Source organism: Equus przewalskii, chromosome 3 (assembly GCF_037783145.1).
Source record: "Equus przewalskii isolate Varuska chromosome 3, EquPr2, whole genome shotgun sequence".
Classification (NCBI taxonomy): Eukaryota; Metazoa; Chordata; class Mammalia; order Perissodactyla; family Equidae; genus Equus; species Equus przewalskii.
Window position 1 is genome coordinate 119,415,248 of NC_091833.1, and position 25,683 is coordinate 119,440,930.

General features: G+C 50.0%; 2 protein-coding genes across 18 annotated transcripts in view; one reads left to right on the forward strand and one right to left on the reverse strand.

Moving 5' to 3' along the window:
• Nucleotides 1–322: 322 nt before the first annotated feature.
• On the forward strand, nt 323–5,764 carry TMEM271 (transmembrane protein 271). The gene has a single exon (XM_070613519.1). It carries the CDS (start codon nt 590–592, stop codon nt 1,718–1,720), a length of 1,131 nt encoding a protein of 376 aa, XP_070469620.1. The 5' UTR covers nt 323–589; the 3' UTR covers nt 1,721–5,764.
• Nucleotides 5,765–18,983: 13,219 nt separating this feature from the next.
• Nucleotides 18,984–25,683, reverse strand: part of PIGG (phosphatidylinositol glycan anchor biosynthesis class G (EMM blood group)) — a 50,223-nt gene continuing 43,523 nt past the window's right edge. For 5 of the 17 annotated variants that reach the window (XM_070615302.1, XM_070615295.1, XM_070615306.1 and 2 more), the window contains 2 exons: nt 24,388–24,551; nt 18,984–19,528 (listed from right to left, as the gene is read on the reverse strand). In XM_070615302.1, the coding sequence (XP_070471403.1) occupies nt 19,315–19,528; nt 24,388–24,551 (378 nt within the window). In that variant the 3' untranslated portion in view covers nt 18,984–19,314. Of the gene's footprint in view, nt 19,529–20,151; nt 20,385–24,387; nt 24,552–25,683 lie in introns of all 17 variants that reach the window. The other 12 variants (XM_070615298.1, XM_070615308.1, XM_070615305.1 and 9 more) reach the window with 5 other exon arrangements.

Sequence of the window (25,683 nt, forward strand, 5' to 3'; positions counted from 1 at the left end):
TGGGCGTGGAGTGCGGCCCTGGCCCTGTCGCCAGGGAGGCGCAGACGTAGGGGCACCAGAGGTGGGAGGTGCTGGGGGTGGGGCCTGCGGGGGTCGCAGGAAGAGAGCCCTGGGGTGGGGGGTGGCGTTCCCAAATCGGCCAGGGGCACCGTCAAGGGGAGGAAGGCGGAGAGACGCGGCGGGGGTGGGGGCCAACTCTCCTTGGGGAGGCGGCGGAGGGGCGTCCTAGGGCCTGCGGGGGCTGGGGGGGGGGGCGAGGGAGGGCGGTGCCTGGGCCAGGCGCGCAGGACCGCGGGCGGGGTGGGGGGAGCGGAGCGTCCTGGGAGGGGCGCCGCGGGCTGGGGAGGGGGCGCGCGCGCCCTGCGGTCCTCGGCGCCGCATCGGTTCCCGGCGCGGGGCCGCGGCGGCAGCGGGAGGCGGAGGATGTGGGCTCCGGCGGCGGCGGCGGCGGCGCGGGCCCGGGAGGACGCGGGAGGATGAGGAGGAGGCCGGCGGTCCGGCCGCGCGGCGCCGGGAGGAGGCGCAGGCGGCGGGGGCGGCGGCGGGCGGCGGCGGGCGCGCGGGGTGCGGGCCGGCTTGGGCGCGGAGGATGAAGTGGAGCGTCCGCGGGGCCTGCGCCGCGCTCTCCTCCTGCCTCCTGCTCGCCTGCGCGCTCAGCGCCGCCGCCGTCGGCCTTAAGTGCTTCTCTCTGGGCTCGGAGCTGCGCGGGGAGCCGTTCCGGCTGGGGGCGGCCGCCGGCGCCTTCTACTCGGGGCTGCTGCTGGCTGCCGGCCTCTCGCTGCTCGGCGCCGCCCTGCTCTGTTGCGGGCCCCGGGACGCGCCCCTCGAAGGGCCGGGCCCGGGCCCGGGGCTCGGGGTCCCCGCGGCTCCGACAGGGGCTCCAGAGGCCGCGCCGGGAGAGCCGGGGGCGGCAGCCGGGTCCTCGGGGCCGGTGAACAGCCAGAACCTGCTCCTGCTCGGCGTCCTCGTCTTCATGCTCGGAGTCCTCAGCGCCTTTGCGGGCGCCGTGATCGACGGCGACACTGTGTCCCTAGTGGAACGCAAGTACTCCCACTACTGCCTGCCCCCGCGCGCGCCGGCTGCGGCCCCCGGCCCGGCCCCCGGCCCCGCGGCCGCCGCCCCAGGCCCGGCCCCAGGCGCGCCGCGCGCACGCAGCACCCTGGACAGCGCCACGTCCGCCAAGTGCCGCCAGCTGAAGGACTACCAGCGCGGCCTGGTGCTGTCCACCGTCTTCAACTCGCTGGAGTGCCTCCTGGGCCTGCTCAGCCTCCTGCTGGTCAAGAACTACAAGTCGTCGCAGGCCCGGCGCGGCCGGCGCGGCAGGCGGAGGGGAGGCCGGGCCCTGGCTCGGCCCCGCAGCGGCCCGGGGCTCCGCGCGCAGCTGCCAGCCTCCCGGGCGCGGCGCGGCCGGCGGGGCCGGCGGGGGCGGCGGCTGCAGCAGCGGCCGAGCGAGGCTTCCATCCTGTCCCCGGAGGAGTCGGACTTCGCCGCCCCGGGGGACTGCGCGGGCTTCGCGGCGCACCACGCTGTCTCCTACATCAACGTGGGCGTCTTCCACGCGTTCGACGAGGCGGGCGTGGAGGTGTGCTGCGGGGGGCACCCATCAGTGGAGCTGCCGGGGTACGCCCCCTCGGACCCCGACCTCAACGCCTCGTACCCCTACTGCTGCCGGCCGCCCTGCGAGGCGGTGCGCCCCTGGGAGCCGAGCCGGGCCTGCTGAGCCCCTGGGCCGACCCCGGACGGACCGCGCCCTCGTGCTCCTCCGCACCAGACCACCGCAGCGAGGGAGGACCGGGGCTGGCGGGGCGCAGAGCCAGGCCTCGCCGTGGCGTCTCATCTCCAGGGGCAGTCTGGCCCGGCGCCGCTGAGGGCTCCCGGCCAGAGACTGGTCCTCCAGTATTATCGTTTCTGTGTCTGGGAGGTATCTCTTCTTTTCTGTGTCTGTTCGTATCCGGATTCCATTTTAAAGTTTACAATAAATGTTTTGGGGTTGGCTCGCCCCCACCGCACTTCTCTTTGGCAAGTCCGTTTCCTGGGGTCTTGCTCCAAGGTCCCTGGTGAGAGCTCACCGCGCGAGGGTGGTTTCGCGGCAGGAAGAACCCTCGCGGAGAGGACAGAAGGACAAAGCTGCTGGTACTTTAGGAATGAAAGAAGAGAAAAGCACCCACAGCAACACTTTGTACACGGATGTGCCTGCTTTTGTCGATACTTTCTTACTGTAAAGCTCTCCATAAACAGTGAAAATGTTTGGTAAATTTATTGCAATTTAAAATTGGTGAGTTCCTTTATTAAATTAATTGCTATGTTACTGGAGATATTCATCAAATTGGAGCTGGAGGATGTCTACACACATCAGTTTGGGGGAAATGGTTGAGTTTGGTCTGACAGATCCTGAGTTTGAACAGTCGTATTCTGATCGCTGGCTGACTTCATCCAGCCTCTTTCTGAAGCTAACCTTTTTGTGTGTACCAGGTTCCATACTTTGCTGTTTTTGGAAACTGGCTATGGGGTTTCTACTGCAAAGCTGAGCTTATTTCTGGTTAATATCTATGAACAATCCAATCCTATTTTGGAAAGTCACAGTCATAGTTTTTCTGGCAAATTATTTTCCTGTTTAATTCATTAATCTGGTAATTTTGAATATTGTAGCATTTCACTTAAAATATACCCCTTAAATAGCCTTAATTGATGTGAAGGTCATACTTGTAAATCATTAGGATATACATGTGTGTGCATATTTACACACACAATATGAAATGTGTTCCACATGATGGTGAAGATGATGGTGCAGTGTGTTTCCATCCAGTTGGTGGGCTGGCTGGGAGCCAAGCAGACTCAGGGTCTCGGGAAATGGCGATCTAATGCCCATGTCCTGGGCTGGTGGCACCAGGCAGGTATGCCACTGATTGTGAGCATGCTCCCAGCAGAGCCCCACCATGACCCAAACGGCAAGTGCCTCCTGCAAGAGGAGATGGGGCACACCCAGTGCTCTGCCGGGGGTGAGCACAGCACAAAACACTTTAGGTGAGAAAAGCTCGAGAAATAATGTGTAATATCTTTGCAATGTATAGGGGTTCACTTCCAACTGTGGAATAGCAGCCAGATTTGGGGATGGAGGTGGTTTCCAGGTGCAGGCTCTGGAAGGAGGTCTCTCCTCAGCTCCCAGATGCCCTGCCTAAAGCCTGTGTTCCCGTATACCCCCGAGACTGAGGCGCTGTCCCAGCTGAGACCTAGCCAGGCTGCCCAGCTGTAGTGGAGGCCACACAGACCGGTGAGGACCTGTCACCCTGGCTGATCCACGGAGGTGGCAGACCTGTTGTACTGATTCCAGGACAACTACTAGAAAACGTGGGGATCTGATCAAAGAGGTTGTGTGCCCATGTTCCCTCCTTGGCATGTTGATGCCGCCTGAGGAGAAAGAATCATTCAGGGCCACTTTACTAGGTTCTCATCCACAGGCCTCCTGAGATACTGGTCTATGTTAGGCCTCTGGATTCAGCCAGGCTGAAGGCATGGCCCAGTAGTCCACCACTGGTCGTTACGGTCTGGCTCCACTTCTGCCCCTGCACCACCAGCCCATTGGTCACCAACCTAAAGCAGAAAATGTGCTAAGTGGCAGCAAAGTGACTTTTAAAATACTTTCCCACCTACCTACATCAAATCAATAAGGTCTTGTCAGGCGTGCCTGCTTCCTGAGAGGGGCTGTGCCCAACTCCTGGAGCAGAGACCTCACGGCAGCTGCAAGGCTGACCTCCCACCGCTACAGCGGAGGCAACCAGGCCAGTGTATGCCTGACGGGTGGGCACACAGCGCACCTGCAGAAGGCAGCTGGGCAGGGACTGCCTGCATGGAACCAACACATGGGCAGCATGGACGTAAGATGTCAGAGCTTCCATACTCTCCTTGTTTTAGGAGGGGTTACACGATTTGGACAGCTTAAAATGTTAGGTGCCTTATGAGTCTTTCAAATTTGCTATCAAAATCAGTGACCTGTGTAAAGTTTCAGACTTTTCTTGGGTTAGACTAGAAGGCAGGACCAGGAGGGGCTGGCAGGGCATCAGGCCGTCCTCAAGGTCGTCTGGCTGGGGCAGCAGGGAGCACCTGGTGGCACAGAGAGCTGCTTTTCCCCAGCAAACTTCTATGTGACCAACAACTAGATGAGATTTTTAAAGATGCGAGTGTTTCCAACTCCACGAATATTATTAACTTCACTTTACAGAGGGTGATACTGATGTGGGATACCAGGGATTTATCTTTTAAAGTTTACTGGAGGAAATAAAATCCCAAATATCCCCAAACTCTAATTGTTCCAAAGATCGGTGCTCAGGGAAGTGAGTGGAGAGTCACAGAGCTCAATTCTTTCTGACTAGCACTGCGTCTCGAGGCCTCTGCAAGTTCCTCCAGGTCATCGACTCTTGGCAGCACTTTTATCCACATTCATTCTACTTTCTGAAAGTTTAAGTCAGTTGTTTAGAATTGACTCTTTATGCTCCTTGGAAAATAATGCCAGTTCTTGAAACTTTCTTAAAATGGGTCTCATTCTGCTTCTCAGAATAACAATAACTCTTGGCCTGGTAGAGGCCAGACTGAGAGTTTATTATTATGATGAAACACCAAAATTAAACTAAATACATTTTAGCATTTTTACATGGCTTAATGCTGAGTTTGTAAGCTATTGGTTTAAACATTAAAGTTGTCTACTTTTAAGGGAATAATTTAAGATGACACATGATGTAGTTGCCAAACAAGCCGTGTTTCCTGAAGATGGATTAACAAGTGCTCCTGGGCCTCAGGTACGTGGGTTTACATGCCTTCCTTAGTCAGAGAGGGTGCTCTGTCTTGGCAACACAAATCTGAACCACACAACTGAACTTTCGACTGAAATTCAATTAAATAATCATTTAATTTAAAAAATCAGTCAGATGGCATTTGTGGTGAAGATCAAATTGCTTGTGATTGAAATTTTGACTCCTGTCTGGTGTCATGACATGGTGTAGGCAAAGGCACACTGCACACACACGAGTGCACACATGAGCATATACACATGCACGCACACGCGAGATGCATGGGCACACACATGATAGCGAGCACATGCACATATGTGCACACACATGCTCATGCAGGTGTGCACATGTACACAGCACACACTCATACATACACATGTACATGCATACATGCACAGGCACATGCACATACACATGTTACACACATGCATGCAAACACACATACAAACACACACGGCCTCCTGGGTGGTGTCTGAGGGCCAGGCCAGCAGCCCTGCCTGGGGCATCCAGGACCCCAGTTGGAAACTGTCCAGGGTAGTGTGGCCTGGCTGTGGACTGGTGCGTCCCCTTGGTGCAGCGATGTAGGATCTGCGCATGGGGAGCATACCTCGGAGGGTAGCTGGTGGGGGCTGAGCTGCACGTAGGCCCTCACTCTGTCACATGCAGGTGGGGCAGGTTGGTGGGTGGCCCCTCACCCAGGTGCCAGCACAGCGCAGCTACATCAGAGCTGCATTGGGGTTGGGGCGAGTGCAGGGGCCAGACTGAGCTCCTGGGTACCCAGGGGGTCTGTGTTATGCAGACTGCTGCGGCTTGGTTGGTGCTGACCTCCTAGGTCATCTTTGGGTCTAGCTTCCCCTCTGAACAAGGGCTGCATGCACGCATGCTGTCCCCGGTGCCCTCAAAGTTATTATTGCCCCAAAGCACTGTTTCTCTCCAAGATATGAAAGAAAATGAATAAACGATGTAGACCTTACGAAAAATGACTTCTGGCATATAAATAAGTACAAAATTTATATACCTGTGTACCTCTTTTTATATGAGACACAGGCGGCAGCCTCATGTCACTTTCCAGATGACCCAATATCTTCACTTTATTTGCCACTTTTCAGCATAGTAATTGACAGGAACAAAACCCCAACAAAATTTAACTTAGGAAAATAGTGTGCATATATCATCCTGTCCCCAGTTTGAATTCTCCTGAGGACTCCCAGGGTGGCAGGAGAAAGCCTGGTAGTTCCTGCCAGAGAGCCATGTTTGTAACAGTTTTCTTAAAATCTCCCTGTGTAGAGGGGAAGCTGCTTACACGTGAGTCTCACCAGAGAAACCCTGATCTCCGTTTTGCCTTTTTATCTGCCGTTGATCTGCCGTTGATTGACAGAGTGTCAATACAAATCTTGTCACTTTAGGATCAGTAAAATCTATGTTAAAGCACAATACCCTCCACAAAACAGCCCTTTACTCCCCGGCTCTGCTGGCTTTCATCCTGGCCTGGCCGACAGTGTGGAGTGTGACCAGCTCTACTTGGGACGTGTGCAGGGCAGGAGGGCTGAGCAGTAAGTGGTGGAGGAGGCCGCCCTACCCTGTTCTGCCCACGGCTCCTGGAGGGCCCCACTTGCGTGCCTCTCTCCCGTCGTCCAGGCCCTGAATCTCCCGTGATGTGCCTGCAGTGGTCCCTACACTCCTAAACCACCCGCCTGTGCCCTTTCTTCATCTCCAGTCCTGAGGCAACGTCTTCCTAAAACATGGGTCACCTCGTGTTATCCTTGCAGAAACTTTCAGGAACTGCCCTTCCCCTGAAGGAAGGTAAACCCTGTGGACCTGGCCCAGCCTGACCTTCAGCCTTCTCTGTGGGCCGCCAGGGGCTGGGGACGGACTGGCAAGGGACTGCCATCTGGTGGGGCCATGTGAATAAACAGGTGTGACGACTGAGGCTGCCTGGATAAGCATCGGGGTGTGCAGTGGCGTTGACTGGATGAGGGGGAGGGAAAGGGACGTCAGGATGTGTCGCTGGGGCTGGCATTATTGGCCGGGACCACCTCAGGGGCCAGGATGTTGAGGAGCTTGTGTTGGTTTCCTGCAGCTGCTCTCACAAAGTGCCACGCATTGGTGCTTTGTTCATTGTCCCGCAGTCTGGAGGCCTGAAGTCCGAGATCCAGGCATCAGCAGGGTTGCTTCTTCTGGAAGCTCTGAGGAAAGTCCACTTCTCACGCCTCTGCTGGCTTCTGGTGGCTGGGGCAGACCTGACGGTCCTTGGCTTGCCGACGCGTCCTTCCAATCTCTGCCTTCATGTGGGCTTCTCCTCTGTCTCTAGGTGTCATTCCCTGTCTCCCAAAGGGACACTCATTGGATTTAGATCCCACTGTATCCAGTATGATCTGCAAAGCCCCTAATTCCAATTAGGGCCATGTTCTGGGTGGACAAGAATTTTGAGAGACAATACTGAACCCAGTAAAGAACTCAACCAAGGCTCATGGTTGCTCATTCTTTTCTGCAGGAATTCCTTCCTATATGGGGCTCCTGAGGGACGAGCACCCCTTCCCTGGGCCAGGACCGTGTGGGAATGAAGCTGTTGGAGCCCTCATCAGGCCACAGGTGTTCACGGACCTGAATAGGTCTGAATAGATGAATATTCTAATAAAGCTGAAACATTAAAATTAATTGTCCAAGGGAAGAACTTTCTGAAAATAAGTTACATTTGGCTTGTTTGCAAATATTTTCAGTAACAGCCACAATAACCCAATTATTTTGCAAATCCACACTGGCACATGTCACTCTCCTCAGTGTGGGTGGGGCCAGCTCTGAGTCCAGCCAGGAGACTCAGCACACACGCAGACAAAAGGCTGCATGACTGTGAGCTCATGGCCCCCAGGCTGCTCTAAAAGGGACCTTCTCTGACACGGATTTTCCTGGACCCTCTGCTTTGGGCCTTGAGTCCTTGATTCACACATTTCCTTCTGCGAACGTGCCCTTCCCCATCCCCTGACCCCGTCCCTTTGTCCTGGCCCAGCTGGGACGTCACCTTTGCTGGGAGCCTCCCTCCCATTCTCTGGCAGGACAGGGTCTATTCTGCTGGCCCCTTCACTGCGGCGCTTTCCACGCCTGTCCCAGTGGCCTGCCCATGAGAGTCCCTCCTGCCTTTCAAGTGTAACCCAGGTTATTTTTTCCTTACGTTCATGACTTCAATTCTCCCCTGTTGAAGCCCACATCCCGAGCTCTGCCTGTGGCTCTGTCGCCACCCGTGCTCCTGCCGAGCACTTCCGCCCCCTCACCTCTTGCCCATACCCATCCACCCGGGGAAGGAAGGCTCCTGGAGCTGCTGGAGGCCATGCCCTCACCTGCCCAGCTGCAGCCAGCCCTGGGATCCGTGCTGAACCTGAAGTGCACACCACTGTCTTTGTCGGTGTGGGTATCCCCTAACCAGCAGCTAATTCATCTTGAGGGCTCATCACGGGCCAGGCCCTGTGTGCCAAGCACTTTAGGTTCACTGTCTCTCTCAATCCTGAAAACACCCACCTTCCAGGTGGGAAAGCTGTAAAGGCTTAGGGAACACACTTCTGTGGCCAAGATGGAGTGGCGTGAGCTCAGTCTTTCCTGGTGCCCTGGACCCCTGCCTTGTTCCAGCCGCAAGGCAGGACCAAACTTCCATCCCTAAGCGGCACTTGAGGGAGCTGTGCAAACCCAGATATGGGGTGGGCAATGTCATAGTCTCCATCTCCCTCCAGACCTCTGGGCTCTTACAGCCAACTGCCTGCTCCCTACCCGCTTCAGGGTCCCTCAGGACCCAAACTCAACATCTCCCCCTTCTTGGCTGAGTGGCCCCACCCCATCACCCACCCCAGAGGCCTGTCCCTCACGCCCTGCACACACCTGTCTGGTCCTTCAGTTCAGCACTCTGCTAACCCATCTCATTCGGTTTTCCATTCAACAGCTATCAACGGGCCCGCAGCTGGGGGCTCCAGAGGGTGCCCCGTGCTCCACCCTGCCGCATGACCTGACCCGAGCACGTGCGCTTGCTCTTACCAGAACCATGGGCTAAAGAGATTTTACATTATTTTTTTCATACTAAGTCCAAAAATCTGGTTGTATTTTACACGTAGAGCTCCAGCCACATCCAAACGCTCAGGAGCTGCCTGTAGCGAGTGGCTGTCGACTGCCTGACTCAGCGTCTCCTCTTTCCCTGCACAAGTCTGTATTTCAATTAGGAAAATGCTGAACATGAAGTGCTGCACGTGATTCCACCCACAGGAACCCGCCACCGAGGCTCAGTTTGCATTGCCCTCAAAACTAAAACACAAAAATTTAAAATCTGGCAGTTTACTCCCTGTACTTGGTCCACATTTCTCTTTTATGTTTCGATATACAAAGTGTTACAGGAGCGGCCAGAGCTCCCTCGCCTCGAGTTGGCTGTGGGTCTTGTGCTTCTGCCACAAGAGTGTGTGTCCGTGCACGTTATATTGTTTTGAACGTTTTTAAACTTTACATAATGGTGTCACGCTGTAGTTAATCTTTATGCAATATGCTTTTTTGCATTCAGTGTTATGTTTTTGAGATTTATTTGTGGTGCTTCCGGTGCCTCTGGTTCACTTATTCTGACTGATGTACTCTATTCCGCTGTGTAGATAAACCACAGCTTATTCAGCATTCCGGCACAGAGGCACTCCTAGATTACCTAGATTATGACCTTTTTCACTGTTACAATCAGGGCTGCAATGAAAATCCTCACCTGTCTTCTTGTTCACAGGTAAGACTTTCTCTAGCCATCCCCCGCCCGCCGAGGTGTGATTGTGGGCATGTGCATTTCAGTTCTGCCAGGAGCTCAGGGTGCTCTGCATGGTGATGGTACGAGATAGAAACATGCGAGTTACCACCCCAGCAGCGAACACCATCTTCACCATCCCACTCAGCACCCCCTCGCTATGTCCTCCCCATGGCTGCTGTGAAATGGCGTCTCCTTGTTCTCACTTGCATTTCCACAGTTACCCAGGAGGTGTCTGTGTGGGTCAGTCGCTCAGTGTCTTCTGCGTTCTTTTTTTTTTTTTTTTAAGATTTTATTTTTTCCTTTTTTTCCCCAAAGCCCCCCGGTACATAGTTGTATATTCTTCGTTGTGGGTCCTTCTAGTTGTGGCACGTGGGACGCTGCCTCAGCGTGGTTTGATTAGCAGTGCCATGTCCGCGCCCAGGATTCGAACCAATGAAATAGGTGGGCCACCTGCAGCGGAGCACGTGAACTTAACCACTTGGCCACGGGGCCAGCCCCTCTTCTGCGTTCTTATCCTCCAGCTTGCTCCGTGATTTCTAGGAGTTCCTGACACACACCCTGGGTACCGCTCCTCTGGAGTCTGCAAATATCTTATCGCAGAGTCTAGCTGTCCTGCCATCTGTTTGTGGTGTCTTTTGTCAAAAAGTAAATCACATTTATTAATCTTTTTCTTTATGGCTTGTCTTCCTTTTTCTTAAGAAATCCTCCCTATCCTGATGTTTTAAAGATATTTTTCCTTTTCTCGTATAAGTTTTACAGTTTTGCTTTTATATTTAGGTCTTTAATCCATCTTGGAATTTATCTTTGTTTATAATGTGAGGTAGAGATCTCATTTTATCTCTTAATGTTAGATATGTATGTATTTATGTGTATATATCTCTACCTATCCATCTATCTCCTTTATCATTTTATCCTTTATTGTATGGATAGCTAATTTTTCGAGTAACTTTTCTCTTTTACATGTTAAGCCAATTATTTCAGTGCCTTTATTAAATCTGTTATTTAAGCTGTTTTTAACATCTCTCACATATACCAATATTCCAATATTTACTCAATTTTTCTTCTATGTTCTTCATTATTTTCTTTTGATCTACAAGTCCCACATCTTTCTTCTTTCAAATGTTGCTCTTGGCACTTTCCATGTGCGTTTTAGATAAGACTGTCACATGCCATGCAGAACCTGCCAGGATGCAGACTGGAATTGCATTCAGTTTGCACATTAATTTGGGCAGAATGTCACTCTGACAATTCTGAGTCCTTCCGTCTTTGAATAGGTCTTCTCTCCACTTATTTAGGTCTTCTTTTATGTTTTTCAATAAAGTTTAACACTTTTCTCTATAGATGCCTCGCATGACTTTTGTTAGATTTTTCTTGAGATGCATTTCCATTTTTGTGGCTATTGTAAATGTTGTCCTTTTAAAAATGACATTTCTATCTGTTTGTTGCTGGTTTAAACACTATGACTGACCTGGTATACTGATTTTGTACCCAGCAACATTGTAAAAATTTCTTTCCAGTTCTAATAATTTGTCTATTTCCAATATCATCTGTAACTGATGACGATTTTGCTTCTTGCTTTCCGAACCCTCTGAATGTTTTCTAGCCTGAGTGTTCTTGCTAAGATCCAACACATACTTGAGTAGAATGGGGATGACAGGCCTTCTTGCTTCTGACTGATTAGGACGGGGCTTACCGAGGATCTTGGCAGATACCTTTTAACGTATTAAGGAAGTTTCTTTCAATCTTTAGTTTGCTAAGAGGTTTTTTAAAGGCACAAACGGGTACTGAATTTTATCAATGTCTTTTTTCATTGATTATTATAATCATTTGTGTTTTTTTTGATTAATCTGTTATGATGGTAAATTACACTAACATATATTTAAATCAAGCTAATAATGCACCTAGTTTAAAAATCAGTTGGACCATTGTTTTGTCCTCAACTCTGTATTTCTGCCCCATAAGCAAGCACTTTCTTTGGCAAAATGCCTCCATACTTATGGAAAAAATGATTACACCACTATTCTGGTTATTCCCATTTTGTATGTGATTACTGGTTTCTTATCATTGCACTTTGGGATTAGTTTTCTTACACTCCCAACTTGACACACAACCTTCTCTCCTCATCCTCCCAGGAGCACTTTTGCATGTTTTTGGTAAAATCATGTTCTGTATTAAGATCCTAAACATAGTTGACAGGTGAGGATTATGGCGTTCCATGACTTTTTCTTGTTTTCCTCAAAATTCACAACAGGTTGATGTTCCCATGAACCTGTGGCTGAGTCATCCCCGACTTTTGACAGAAGTGCAGACATCCTCTCCGTGTGTCTAAACGTGCCGCATAACCCAGGATTTCTTCTCGTACAGGCCTCCCTCCCTGAGCCTCTCTCCGCTGACGTGGGCTCTGTGGGTCTCTGTACAGGCAACATTACAGACCTCTTTGTGCTCCTTACAGGTCCCTGCATGCAGCTTCAAACCGGGTCCAAGCATCTCAGTGGGTGGCAAGCGGGGCTGAGTTCCTGCCAAGTAACACTGACCAGTCACGGATTTCTTCATAATCGCCAAGAACTTGGAAGCGACCAAGATGTCCTTCAATAGGTGAATGGACAAACTGTGGTCCATCCAGACCATGGAATATTACCAGCACTAAAAAGAAATGAGCTATCAAGCCATGAAAAGACATGGAGGAACCTTAAACACATATTACTAAGGTAAAGAAGCCAGTCTGAAAAAGCTACATGCTGCATGAATCTAATTATATGACATTTTGGAAAAGGCACAACTATGGAGACAGTAAAAAGATCAGTGGTTGCCAGGGGTTCAGAGGAGGGAGGGATGGAGCACAGATTTTTAGGGCACTGAAATTGTTCTATATGATACTATAATGGTGAATACATGCCATTATATGTTTCTCAGAACTAGTAAAATTTACAAGATAAAGAGTGAAGCCAAATGTAAACTATGGGTTTTAGCTCATAATAATGTATTAATATTGGCTCGTCAATGGTAACAAGTGCACCACACTAATGTAAGATGTTAATAATAGAGGAAACTATGTGTGTGTTGGGGGGGGGAGTGTAATATGAGAACTCTATACTTGCCATAGAACTTTTCTGTACACCTAAAACTATTCTAAAAGATAATGTCTGTCAATTAAAAAAAAAGACAAGGGTGAAGATAAAATGGAATACTAAAATCTGTTAAAGAAGGCAGGAAAGGAGAAACAGAAGAATGACAAAAATGGAAAGAAATAGAAAAATGGCAGCTCTAAATCTAATACTATTAATAATTACAGTAAATGTAAATGGACTAAATAGTCCAACTAAAAGGTAGAGATTGTCAGATTGCATAAAAAAGCAGGACCCAAGCTGTGATTTTACAAGAGCCACACTAAAGATAGACACAGTAAGCTGAAATCAAAAGGATGGGAAAAGACATATGTAAATACTAATCATAAGAAAGTTGGAGTGGCAGTACTAATATCAGACAAAATAGACTTTAAGATAGGAATATTACCAGAGATAAAGAAGGATATTTCACAATGATATAAAATAAATATATCAGGAAGATATAACAAATATCAATGTACATGTGTCTAATAAGAGTTTTAAAATATATGAAGCAAAAACTGAAAGATCTAAGAGAGAAACACATACACCCACAATCATAGTTGGAAATTTTAGCAATCCTCTCTCGGTAATTGATCGACTAAGTAGACAAACCAATCAGTAAGGATATGGAAGTTCTGGTTGACAACTGCTTTGACCCAGTTGACATTTGTAGGACATCACACTTTTTCTATTGCACATGGAATGTTCATCAAAATAGACCAAATGCTAGGCCATAAAAATAGAGTGAGAGGGGCCAGCCTGGCGGTGCAGCGGTTAAGTGCACACGTTCCACTTCAGCGGCCAGGGGTTCACTGGTTTGGATCCCGGGTGTGGACACGGCACCGCTTGGTAAAGTCATGCTGTGGCAGGCATCCCACATATAAAGTAGAAGAAGACAGGCACGGATGTTAGCTCAGGGCCAGTCTTCCTCAGCAAAAAGAGGAGGATTGGCAGCAGTTAGCTCAGGGCTAATCTTCCTCAAAAAAAAAAAAAAAAAGTAGACTGAGAAATATTTCAAACTGAACGATAATAAAAATGTAGCATACGAAAATTTGTAAAAGCAGTGAAAACAAAGCTTAAAGGAAAACATATGGCTTTAAATGCTTATATTGGAAAGAAAAAAAAACTTAAAATGATTCTAAGTTTCTATTTTAAGAACCTAGAAAAAAAAGCGCAACTGTTGTTCACAACCATACAAACTGGTGACCAGGAAGCAGCGTTTTAGGCATTCTGCACCCTAACATGGTGGCGTATTACTCATGTGTAGCCATTTCACTGTGTGCAGTTACATTTTAGGAAACTGGTTGGGTGCTTGGGTATGTCGTGTAATGCATTTTCATAATTTCCTATTCAAAATAATGGGAAATAGATCTCCAGTCAGTGTTTCAGCATGAAACAATGGATTTTCAGGATGGGTTACTGATGTTAAGTGGGAGATGTCTTGTAACTAGAAAAAACAATTTTAGAAAGTGATTAAAAAAAACTTAAATATTTGCAAACTAAATATTAAATATTTGTACATTAAGAAACACTCTCCCATCAAACAGACAAGAAATAACAAGTGTTGGTGAGGATGTGGAGAAAAGGAACCCTTCTGCACTGTTGGTGGGAATGTAAATTGGTGCAGCCACTATGGAAAACAGTATGAAGGTTCCTCAGAAAACTAAAAATAGAACCATCATAAGATCTGAAGGAAACAAAAACACTGACTCGAAAACATACCTACGCCCCATGTTCACTGCAGCGTTACTCACAACAGGCAAGGGGAGGAACCAACCTGTGTGCATTGATGGATGAGTGGATAAAGAAATGTGGTACATACACATGCAATGGAACGTTATTCTGCCATAAGAAAGAAGGAAATCTTGCCAGTTGAGACAACACGGATGGAGCTTTACGGCATTAGGCTAAATGAAATAAGTCAGACAGAGAAAGACAAATACCATATGATTTCACTGGTATGTGGAATCTAAAAAAACAAAAAACAAAACAAAACAACAAACAAAAAAGCAAGCTCATAGATACAGAGAATAGATTGGTGGTTACCAGAACTGGGGGATGGGAGGGTAGGTGAAATGGGTGAAGGTGGTCAAAAGGTACAAACTTCCAGCTATAGGATAAGTAAGTCCTGGGGATGTAATTTACAGCATGGTGACTACAGCTAATAATACTGTATTGTATATTTAAAAGTTGCTAAGAGGGGCTGGCCCAGTGGTGTAGTGGTTAACTGTGCGTGTTCTGCTTGGTGGCCTGGGGTTCACAGGTCTGGAGCTCAGGTGTGGACCTGCACACTGCTCATCAAGCCATGCTGTGGTGGTGACCCACATAAAATAGAGGAAGATTGGCACAGATGTTAGCTCAGTGACAACCCTCCTCATGCAAAAAGAGGAAGATTGGCAACAGATGTTAGCCAGGGCCAATCCTCCTCACACACATACACAAAACAGTTGCTAAGAGAGTAGATCTTAAAAGTTCTAATCACAAGAAAAAAAATTGTGACTACATGAGGTGAGGCACGTTAACTAATTTATTGTGATCATTTCACAATAATACAAATATCAAATCATTATGTTGTACAACTGAAACTAATATATACCAACTATATCTCAATTAAAAAAAGAGAGAGAAAACCCCACTTTCCTAGAAAACCTTTGGAATGGAAGAAAAATCACTATGTAGAAGCCAATGACGATGAAAGGAAAAAAATCCAGAAAGACAAAGAGAAAAAACAGAAGAAAAGAAGAAAGGAAAGGGGGACGAAGAAAAAGAAAGAAAGAAGCAATAGAAGCAAGTGATGTGTAAGTGGAGAAAGTGAGTTCGGTTTGGGTGATCTGCAACCATGGACAACAGCAGACAGGCCTCTGCGATTCCCCAGGGAGATGCCACACAGATGCAGCGACTCAGGAAGTCCACATCCAGGAATCTTTTTTTCTTTAAAGAAAAAGGTTCAGAGTTTTATTTTTTCCAAGATAAAATACATGGGATAATTAATGTTCTTCCCACCGGCAATGAAACAAAATAGGCTATTTAAGATGAGGAAATTCTCAAGGCACATTGCCATTTTCAGTTCAGTCCAGAGTAGGTTTTTAAAAATGTTCTCAGTTCCAACTCCTTACCCTTCTGGTGAACCCTGGACAACCTAAAAAAGTTGTTACACATTTTTTCTCCAAGACAAGTCACCTCATGCAGGAAATATCAATACTACCAGCAAGAGGTATTACAGGTGTGCACCTGCCACCACTTACAAGTCCCTCGTACAAGTTTCCCACGAAGGTGGCAGAAACAGTGGTGGAAGTGTGGTTTTAACTTTGGTGGTATTGATCAGTTCTTTCATGAATCTTTTTTGAAAAAAAGTAACAGATAATAAAATCCACCCTGCAAATGGAGGAAAGAAAATAAAGAATAAGCAGTGGGGAAGGACTGGGGGTGAGCGTGAGCCATTTATCACAGAGTCAAAACTGATCAGTTGCGTAAATTACAGACCAAAGTATATGTGTTACAGATGGTGATGATAATCCTCCAAGAAAGTTTGGTGAGTAGGGGAAGGAAGGAAGAATGTGTGATAATTTTATCGTGTTTTATAGCAGGAGTCCATAGATATGGACTAAAATAGGAAAGAGTAGTTAATTTGTAAAAATCAACGTTACTCCAGTCTCAACATTTTTCTAATCTTTTTTCTTAATTTTACAGGAATATTTATGATCTAATACTTCTTGTAAAGAAAACATCTTTCCAAAGTTCAGCACTTTATTTGGTTTCACTTTAATTTCTTCTTCTACTGTTAAAATTCAGGAAAATTACATTAAATACTTTGGATTAAAAAAAACAGCGCATCTTCCCGGGTGCATCCTCCCTCCCTCCCTTCGAGAGACGTCACGAATCGTGTTTACCAAATGTCAATAATTGTTGCTTCTGGGTGGTGAGATTTAAAAACATTTTCTCTTTTTAAAATTTTGTGTTTTTCTTTATTGTTTGAAATATTTACAATTAAAAAAATAACAAACGACATCAAATCATTATTCCTTAAGGAGGAGGGGCGGACCCTGGGAAGGTGAGGAGGGGGAAGGGCAGCAACAGGAGAAATAAGGTCATAGGTAAGAGGGCAGTGATGGAGGAAGGGCTGCACAAGCTGCACCACACACCGCTGGACACGCCCTGCGAGGCAGGGGGACCTGGTGTGGCTGCAGACTGGAGGGTCTTTGGAGGTAAGGGCAAGGCGAAGGGCCATCACGGGCCATGCCCAGGAGCCTGGGTTTTATTCTCAGTGAATGAGACAAGCCCTAGGAGGGTCTGACCAGGGCACTGTGGCCTGGTTTTCAGTTTCCAAGATCCCCACGGCTGTTCTATGCGGAATGTGGGCAGGAGCTGCTGGTGACCCAGGCCAGGTGACGGAGTGTGTTGACAGAGAGGGAGTATGAGGGCACCTGGGGTGGGGTGCTGCCATTTCCGACATGGGGACAAGAGGCAAGGTCTGGAGCCTCCTCTTCTCAGACCAGGTCTGAGGTGCCCCTGAACCTCCCAGAGGCTGCTGGCACCCCCAGATCCCGCTTCCTACCACTGGGCCCACCAGGAGGCTCCAGGCAGACCCAGGCACCCCACTGAGCTACATGCTGGCAGGCAGGCAGCACGCCTCTGTGCTTCTGCTGCGTGGCTGCTCTGTTCTCTGCCCACCACTGAGCCCAGCCCGGCCACTGACCCTGGACCAGAACTGAGCCTGGACTGGCCGCTCACCCCCGGAGCAGCTCTCTAGCACCTGGTTCTTCGTCCCATATCATTCACCATGGAGGATGGTTTTACAGCAGAGCCTGGTACTGTCTGAGCAGACTGCCCACAACATTCACTAGCCACGTGGCCTTAGGCGGGATTTTCAGCCTCCACACCTGCTTTTCATCTGCATTAGTTCTGATAATAATAGTACAAGGCTGGTGGGAAGGTCAGACTCAAAGGGCCTTGCAGGTGGGGTGTCCCTGCCTCACCTCGGCTGCTCTCTCTGAAGCGCTGCAACCCGCACCTCCAGCATCCTGATCAAGCCCCCATTCTCCCAGCTCTGTGGTGCTCCTGCAGCAACACAGGGAGTCAGCTATATTCTCCAGCTCTGTTTTTGGAAAACTTGTATCTGCCACTGTGAGCTTCCAATATTTAAAGACTTTTCTGATAAGACTGTTGGAGACATAAGTGATTTTTGGCATTGAATAATGAACTGTCAACATTTGGAACATCTATATCACTCATAGAATTGTTATATCTCAAATGATAACGTAGATATCACAGAATCACACCAGGGTAAAAGATCCATTCAGGTGCAAGACAGATCAACAGATTTTTTTTTTTTTTTAGATTTTATTTTTTCCTTTTTCTCCCCAAAGCCCCCCAGTACATAGTTGTATATTCTTTGTTGTGTGTCCTTCTAGTTGTGGCATGTGGGACGCTGCCTCAGCGTGGTTTAACGAGCAGTGCCATGTCTGCGCCCAGGATTCGAACCAACGAAACACTGGGCCGCCTGCAGCGGAGCGCACGAACTTAACCACTCGGCCACGGGGCCAGCCTCCAGATCAACAGATTTTAATGAAGCTGAGCACAAAGGTTCACTGATATGGTTTCAGATTTCACATTGCAACTAATCCTTTCTTTTTAAAAATAACTTCTATTTTGAAATAGTTTAACTCTCACAAGAAGTTGCCGAGAGTCCGTGTGCCGTTCACCCAGATCCCCCAGCGGCGGTCCTGAGCACAGTCACAGGACTTGTGGGACCAGGCCCACAGCGTTGGTACAGTCTGTTAGCTCAGGAGCAGACCTCAAGAGGGTCTTGCTGTTGTACACACACTGGTTCCTTTTTTCTCCAACTAACCTTTAAGAAACTATCATTTGTCGAGTTTTAGTGCAGTATCAAAAAAGAACATCCACAATGGCCAGAAAAAGGATCTTAAAATTCTTCTTCCTTTTCCAACTATGTATCTGTGACTACTTCCACCAAACACACACATCACCACAGACTGAATGCAGAATCCAACTGTCTTCAACTAAGCCAGACATTAAAGAGAGCTATAAAAATGTAAAGCAAAGCCACACTCCTCAGTAAATATTTTTGTTTTAGAAAATAGTTATTTTTCTTAAAAATATGGCATATTAACATGAAATGGGTTTATGTCTTTATGTTTTTGAAACGTCTTAGTTCTAATTTCACATGCCATAAACACTGACAGATGTAACCCACATAAACCAAAGCTCCATGGGACCCCAGGGGTTTCTAGGATCGTAAAGGGGTCTGAGTTCTACAAGGCAAACCCCAGCAGCAGACGAGCTCCTGGGCTCTCTGAGCTCACACACACCACAACAGATTTGGACCTTTTTATTCATCCACTTAAATGCACACATTTGGATCATATCATAACTAATCCCGAGGAAATTAAAAGTTCAGAAGTTTCTGGAGTGATTGTCAACAGAGTAATACAATTCATATTCGAACTAAGTATTTTAAAGTGAACTTGTATTAAACCATTTACTATTTAATCTAAATTCAAGTACAGTAGTCAAAGAAATTAAAGCTATTCATTAACCTTGTAAAATTCACATCTTTTTTTTTAAGAGTGCTCTTGCATGTAAATCTATGAAGTAAATAGTAGACTTCAAAAATGTTATTTTTCCAGGGTCTTAATAGCACAGTCTAAGACTTGGTGTTGGTCTGGTCCATGGCTGTAAAGAACACGCAAACAGCAGCCGTGATGAGCAGATGCATTCCCTCATAGAGAAGTTTTGGAGAAAAAACACTCCATATAAATAAATGATACCGCAGGGATGTCACCAAAATGATATATGCAGAAACTGGAAAAGAACCGATCAGCGCGTAGCAGAAGCCGGCATGACTCAGTGCTGAACTGCTGTTAATAAGAAGGGAAATCTGTATTAGTATGTGCCACTTCTGCATCATGTAAGGCACAAACATACAGGTAATCAATACTTCTATGAAAAATGGCTATGGTGAGTCCTGGGGAAGCCCCACCCCTGAAGTCTGGATCTAGTCAGTCTGGTGGGAAGGAGCCTGCACTTCTAATGGGCAGAGGTGCCCGAGGAGACAGCAGCTGCAGGTGGGCCTCCAGTCACTCTCCAGGCCACCACAACCTGTAAAGTGCTGTTGAAAAATGCACCCGTAAATTTTGCATAGTTCTTTATTTTACAATGAATGCATGTACTACTATACTCATATATTACATGTGTTATAAGGTACAAATAAAGAAGAGAAAACCACACAGGATGATACACACGCTCTGAGCTCTTCTTTGTGCTGCTGTCCAGTAGGCATCTGGTTTGTCTGGTCTGGGGACACCAGCCCAAGAGTGTTTGCTAACAGTGAAGAGGAGCATTCTTGACACGGGAACAATCCCTCAAAGCCATGAATGTCCTCCCTTTGTCTTCAAACTATCAACACGATCGTTAGGTAAATCTGACCTATTCTTTAAGGCAACTTCCTGAGACTGGGATTAATCCAAACAAGTTCCATTACCTTGGCGTCTCTGACTCCTCACCCACCCTGCAAATCCTCAGAGGTCAGCTTTCCAGGTCCTGGTTAAGGCACGGTCTGCTTCTGCCGCCTCCCCTCAAACACTGCGATGAGTCTCCAGGTGGCCTATTCGTGGTCAGTCCATGCCACTCGTCACTGCTGCCCGCTCTTCCTGGAGCACAGTCTGTCATGTGTGTAGCACTCTTCACTGACTGTGTGTGCTCCCGTCAGCACTGCTGTGTATGAGGACAGGGCCCTGGGGTTACTGGAGTTCCAGGCAGGAAGCAAGCACGCCCACTGGAGTGGACAGCTTGTGTGCTCAGGAGAGTCTTGGGGGTGCCACACTCACGCTGGGAAGGGTCTGACATGAGAGGTGAGTGGCAAGGAGCTCTGTGTAGGGGCAGCAAAGGCCCACAGGCAGAGCATGTGTGTGCATGTGCATGTGAGTGTGTGCACGCCTGTGTGCATGGCTATGCGTGCATGTGTACACGTGTACCTGTGTGCATGCATGTGTGCACCTGCATGCACGTGCTCTACACAGGGACTCCTTAGGTCCGTTGACCAGGCCCCATTAGCTGGTGCCACTCTAAGATGCCCCCTAATGTGCTCACTGTCCAGCAAAGAGTGTCGACAGCCATTCAAGGGCCTGGCCCCTCATGCTCACAGCACTTGCCCCCACTGTGGCCTTGCTTTGCCCCAACTGTCCCCCGTCTTAGGCCTTGGTGCCTGTCCTTCCTGCTGGGTTCCTGCCCCATCACCCTTGGCAGGCAACGTGCTCTGCTTCCCCTTGGCATGTGCTCTTCCCTTGCTCCCTCAGCTGGCTGTGATTACTTCTATCATACACCCTCCTCTGGGATGCTGTTCCAACCCGCGATGCCAGCAGACTCAGGCACTCAGCTGCTCTGGGCTCAGCTCTGTGATGGCACTCAGTGTGTAACCAGTTCATTTTGCTGCTGCACCCACCAGACTTGAGATCCTGGAGCGAATCCTTGTGCCTGTACCGTGGGTCCCACTCTGGATCCAGCCCATCAAGCAGAGGACCCCCAGGGAGCTGGGTCCCAAGGTGTTACCTTATCGCCTCCCCAGGGCCACTGCTCCAACACCTGGCAAAGGGAAACTCGGGAAAAGCTTCGTGGATGAACGGGCCATGGCCCAGGGCTCTGCTGCCCCTCTCTGTGGAGTGTTACGGTGTTTGTGTTCAGCCAAGAGCCTGCTGATCCCGCTTCTTTCTCGACCAGACAGTGAGGGGAGGGTGGAGCTCCCAGGACACGGCCCTTCCTTGAATTTCAATCTCACACACAATCAACATTCCCTACTCGGAAGACTGGCTTAGGTTCCTCCCAGAGCAACACGAGTGGGGGTACCATTCCTGTAACCTCAGCAAAGGATGCCCTGTGCTTTAGGGACATGGACCAAGGCCCTGCAGCTTGGACCAGCATGGCTGTCCACACTACCAGGCTCTCGACCCAAAGCCAGCCCCTGAGAAAGAGGGTCATGGACCACCCAGGCCTAACTTTTGAGCTATTAGAAATATATTGTCTTTTTCTACCATTTTTATCTGGTTATAGTTTTCTTTCTTTTTTTTTAAAGATTTAAAAAAAATTTTTCCTTTTCCTCCACAAAGCTCCCCGGTACATAGTTGTATATTTTAGTTGTGGGTCCTTCTAGTTGTGGCATGTGGGATGCTGCCTCAACGTGGCCTGACAAGTGGTACCATGTCTGCGCCCAGGATCCGAGCCGGTGAAACCCAGGGCTGCTGCAGTGGAGCGTGCTAACTTGGCCATGGGGCCGGCCCCTAGTTTTCTTATTTTATTGAAAAAAAATTAGAAACAGTAAGCAAAACTTTGTTTTAAGCTCTTAAAAATGAAGGAGAAAACTTTTTCTAAAATAAAGGAGAAACATTCCTTATTTAGGGAAAAATCATACAGTTCTTTCCAACTGATTAAAATGCTTTCAGCTCACTTTAAAAAAATGCTTCATCTGTCTTTTTTCTCCTCAATACAAATGCAACAGATGGAAAGGGTTGGGAAAACGGAATCGTGATTTCAGCAGCTGGGAAGCTGCTCTTCACAGAAGCCCAGCCCTCGCCACCAGGCCCTCACCTCCCTGGTCCACCTGCTGGGCCAGGCTGGAAGCCCAGACACGCTATGCTGGGCCGAGCCGCGCGCATGCAGCAGAGCAGCTCTCCAAGGCAGAGGTGTGTACGCCTCACTGACTCGTGGCCCCTTGGGCCTCAACATGCGACAGCACCAACGGGGACCAAGGCCTCTTGCCTTTCTCAGTCGGAGCCGACCCAGCAGGCCTGTCAACCAAACCAAATCCCCCTCAGAGAGATGTCTGGAACCTGGTAGTAAGAGAACCAACAGCTCAGTGGTGGTATGCGGCTGATGCAGGTTCACATGCAGAATGAAGCCTGGAAGGGCGTGTTGGGCGGTGCAGAGACTCCCATGTCCCTCGGCTCCAGCCAGCAGTGCCTTGGCTTGCAGGTACTGATCATCAGTGACTAAGTTAAGGGGAGTCTGTCCACAAGCAGCCCCAAAATGTGCCCCCGAGGAAGACACAGGTGACTCCCAGGGCTTCCCTTATCCTCAGGAAGTCCCCTTCCAGCTGGGGAAACAAGATGCTCACGTTTGAGAAGCCAAACATCAACCACCACAGATCAGAAAGAGGAGAGCAAGCGGGATGCGTGTGAGGCCAGGGGTCTCCGGAGCGGGAGGCCTGCTCTCCATGCTGACACCTTCACTGGGCCTTCTTGCTCTAAAATCCGACTGGAGAGTCTTGTTGGGCTCATGCCTACATACACGTTCACCCCTCACGCAAACGCGGAACGAGTGAGAGAGAACATGGGCCATGGAATGAACTTGGCGGCAGAAGTTGAGGGTCTCTGAGGCCCGCGTCTCAGGAGCTGGGCTGGGGAGTGGACCTGGGGTGGGGCTGGGAGGAACCCGTGAAGGAGGCCGAGGCAGTGGGGAGCGCCCCAAGTGCCCCTTGAGAGGCAGGGCCCGAGGTGTCTGGGGAGGCTCAGACACGGGGTCGGCGGTCAAAACAGTGAGGGCTGCACTTTTAACAGGGGGCAGACAGGTAGGGGTCACAGGGGCACGGGGACAGAAGCCTTGGCCTCCCCTTGGTGGCAGTCTCCGTGGGCCTCCCTGACGGCTGTGTCCCACGTGCTCCATGGCCCACCCGGTGTGTGGAGGCTGGTCCAGCGCTGAAACAGATGCTTGAGGCAGAGGGGAGGCCATGCCCATGGGTTGCGTCACTGAGTCTGCACAGAAATGCCAAGGTGCTGGGGGGAGCGGTGGTGTTGATGAGGGGGCAGGCACCGAGGGAGCCTTGACACCGCCTGGCTCTCACTCCTCCAGCACTGCGCGACACCTCATGTGGCCCCAGAACCTGGAGACGACTCCATCACACCGTTTTCAGACAGGAGAGCCTGGGCCCATTGGGGAGGCACAGAGCCTGGCAGCCCACACACTTTAGGGGCACTCTGCCCAGCCGCGCCAGGCTTGAGGCTGCCATGAAGCCCCTGCCTCAGGAAGCCCCTTTCTGCGGGAGCAACGATGAACAAGGAAGGAAGCACCAAACATGAGAGGGACAGGTGGATAGAGCGCGCTGGGCTGCAGGGCAGGTGGGCTGTGATCGGTCTGGGGCATCTTCCTGAGGCGGAAGAGGAGCCTTCAGGGATGGCCAGAGGGGCGGGGCCACGTGGAGGCTGAGGGGCCTCTCAGCAGCAGGGGAGGACACTCTGGCCTTGTTCTCCAGCTAGACTGTGGGCCTCCATGAGGTCAGGACAGGGCACGGTGACACGGTGAGCGCCCCTCAAGCATCCCCTCAGGACTGTCTAGGCTCCTGTCTCCAGCAGTGATCCTGGAGGCGAGAGCCAGCATCTCGTCTTCACGTCCGAAAGGGAAGACTCCCCTGTCCCCAACCAGGCCACAAGCAAGCAGAGAAACCAAGAAGGGATTTTCCTTCCTGTGTCCCTGGAAACCATGCTTGGTATGACCTGGAAGAGGCCAGCGAAGGCTGGGCTGCCCCCATGCGTCCCCAGCCATCCGGACACAGGACCTGAACGGGCCCCACCCAGACCCTCTGACCATGTGCTGTGGATGCTCATTCTTATTTAAGGAAAAGAAAGTAGACAAAGAAGACCGTGGGCCCTTGGTGCTCGGATGCCCCACATCTGGAACATGGCGTTACTCACCATCAGACACTCTGCTGGGAAACAAAGGGGAGTCTCACCTGCTGGCCTCTGAGCTCAGGAAGCTCACCAAGTGGCTGGCCCACAGCACAGGCCCCGCGTACGTTGCAAATGCTGTCAGGAATATGGCTGGGATCTCCACGTAGGTGTCCAGGCCCACGAAGCCCGCCGAGATGTCCACTGTGGCGATGTTGTTGGAGTTTCCCTGGAACACAGGAAGAAACAGCGCTGACACAGACAGTCTCACCACATGGCCACTAGCGACCATGAAAAGCCACAGACGGCCACGTCCACGGCAGTGTGGACACACAGGAGCCCAGGCACCAGTCCACTCTTTCCAATCCCGGGGCTGACCTTGGATGAGCTGTCCCTTCACCTGCCCACCTGACTCCAGGTGGGGAGGAGCAGGTGAAGTGTCTTTCATCTTTGAGAGACGATCGTCACACATGGCACAATGATGTTTTGGTCAACAGCAGACCACAAGCATGATGGTGGCCCATAAAATTAGCAGTGTGGAGCCAAGGTGTGTCGTAGGTTGCACCATCGAGGTTTGTGTACGGACACTATGATGTTCATGGAATGACAAAACCGCCTGACGAACATTCTCAGAACATGTCCCCATCGTCAAGTGATGCACAACTGTATACACACCAAGCTCCCTCCTCAGGGACCTTGTCTGAGGTCAGCAGGTGGTGCTGGGAGGCAAAGTGGTTGAGGTGGCACATGTGGGAGGCTGAAGGCAGTGCGGCTGCACAGCTCGTTGGGTGGGTGAATGTGGCTATTAGGAGGCAGAGGGCAGGCTGGCCCCGGGAGGGCTCGGCGGCTCCATGTCCAGCTTACATCCAATTCGAGATCCTGGGGAGTCACTTCCCCACCCTGACTCACCATGTGCCCGCTAGCTCTCATGTCTATACAGCTGCTGGTCACCCTGACTCGCTGTGGGCCCGCTCTGCTCCCGTGTCCACACTGCTGCTCATTGCCCTGACTCACTGTGGGCCTGCTAGCTCCTATGTCCACACTGCTGCTCATCGTCCCAACTTGCTGTGTGCCCGCTAGCTCCCGTGTCCACACTGCTGCTTGTTGCCCAGAGTCGCTGTGGGCCCTCTGCTCTTGTGTCCACACTGCTGCTCATTGCCCTGACTTGCTGTGGGCCTGCTCTGCTCCCGTGTCCACACTGCTGCTCATCATCCCGACTTGCTGTGGGCCCTCTGCTCCTGTGTCCACACTGCTGCTTGTCACCGTCAGACTTGTTGTGGGGCCTCCTGAGCAAGGACTGCATCTGTGCTCAGTTTGCTCGCTGGTGGATTCCCAGCACATACAAGGCGCCTGCTGTAGCA

Coding starts and splice junctions, on each gene's coding strand:
- TMEM271 (XM_070613519.1), top strand. CDS start 590: ATGAAGTGGAGCGTCCGCGGGGCCTGCGCCGCGCTCTCCTCCTGCCTC.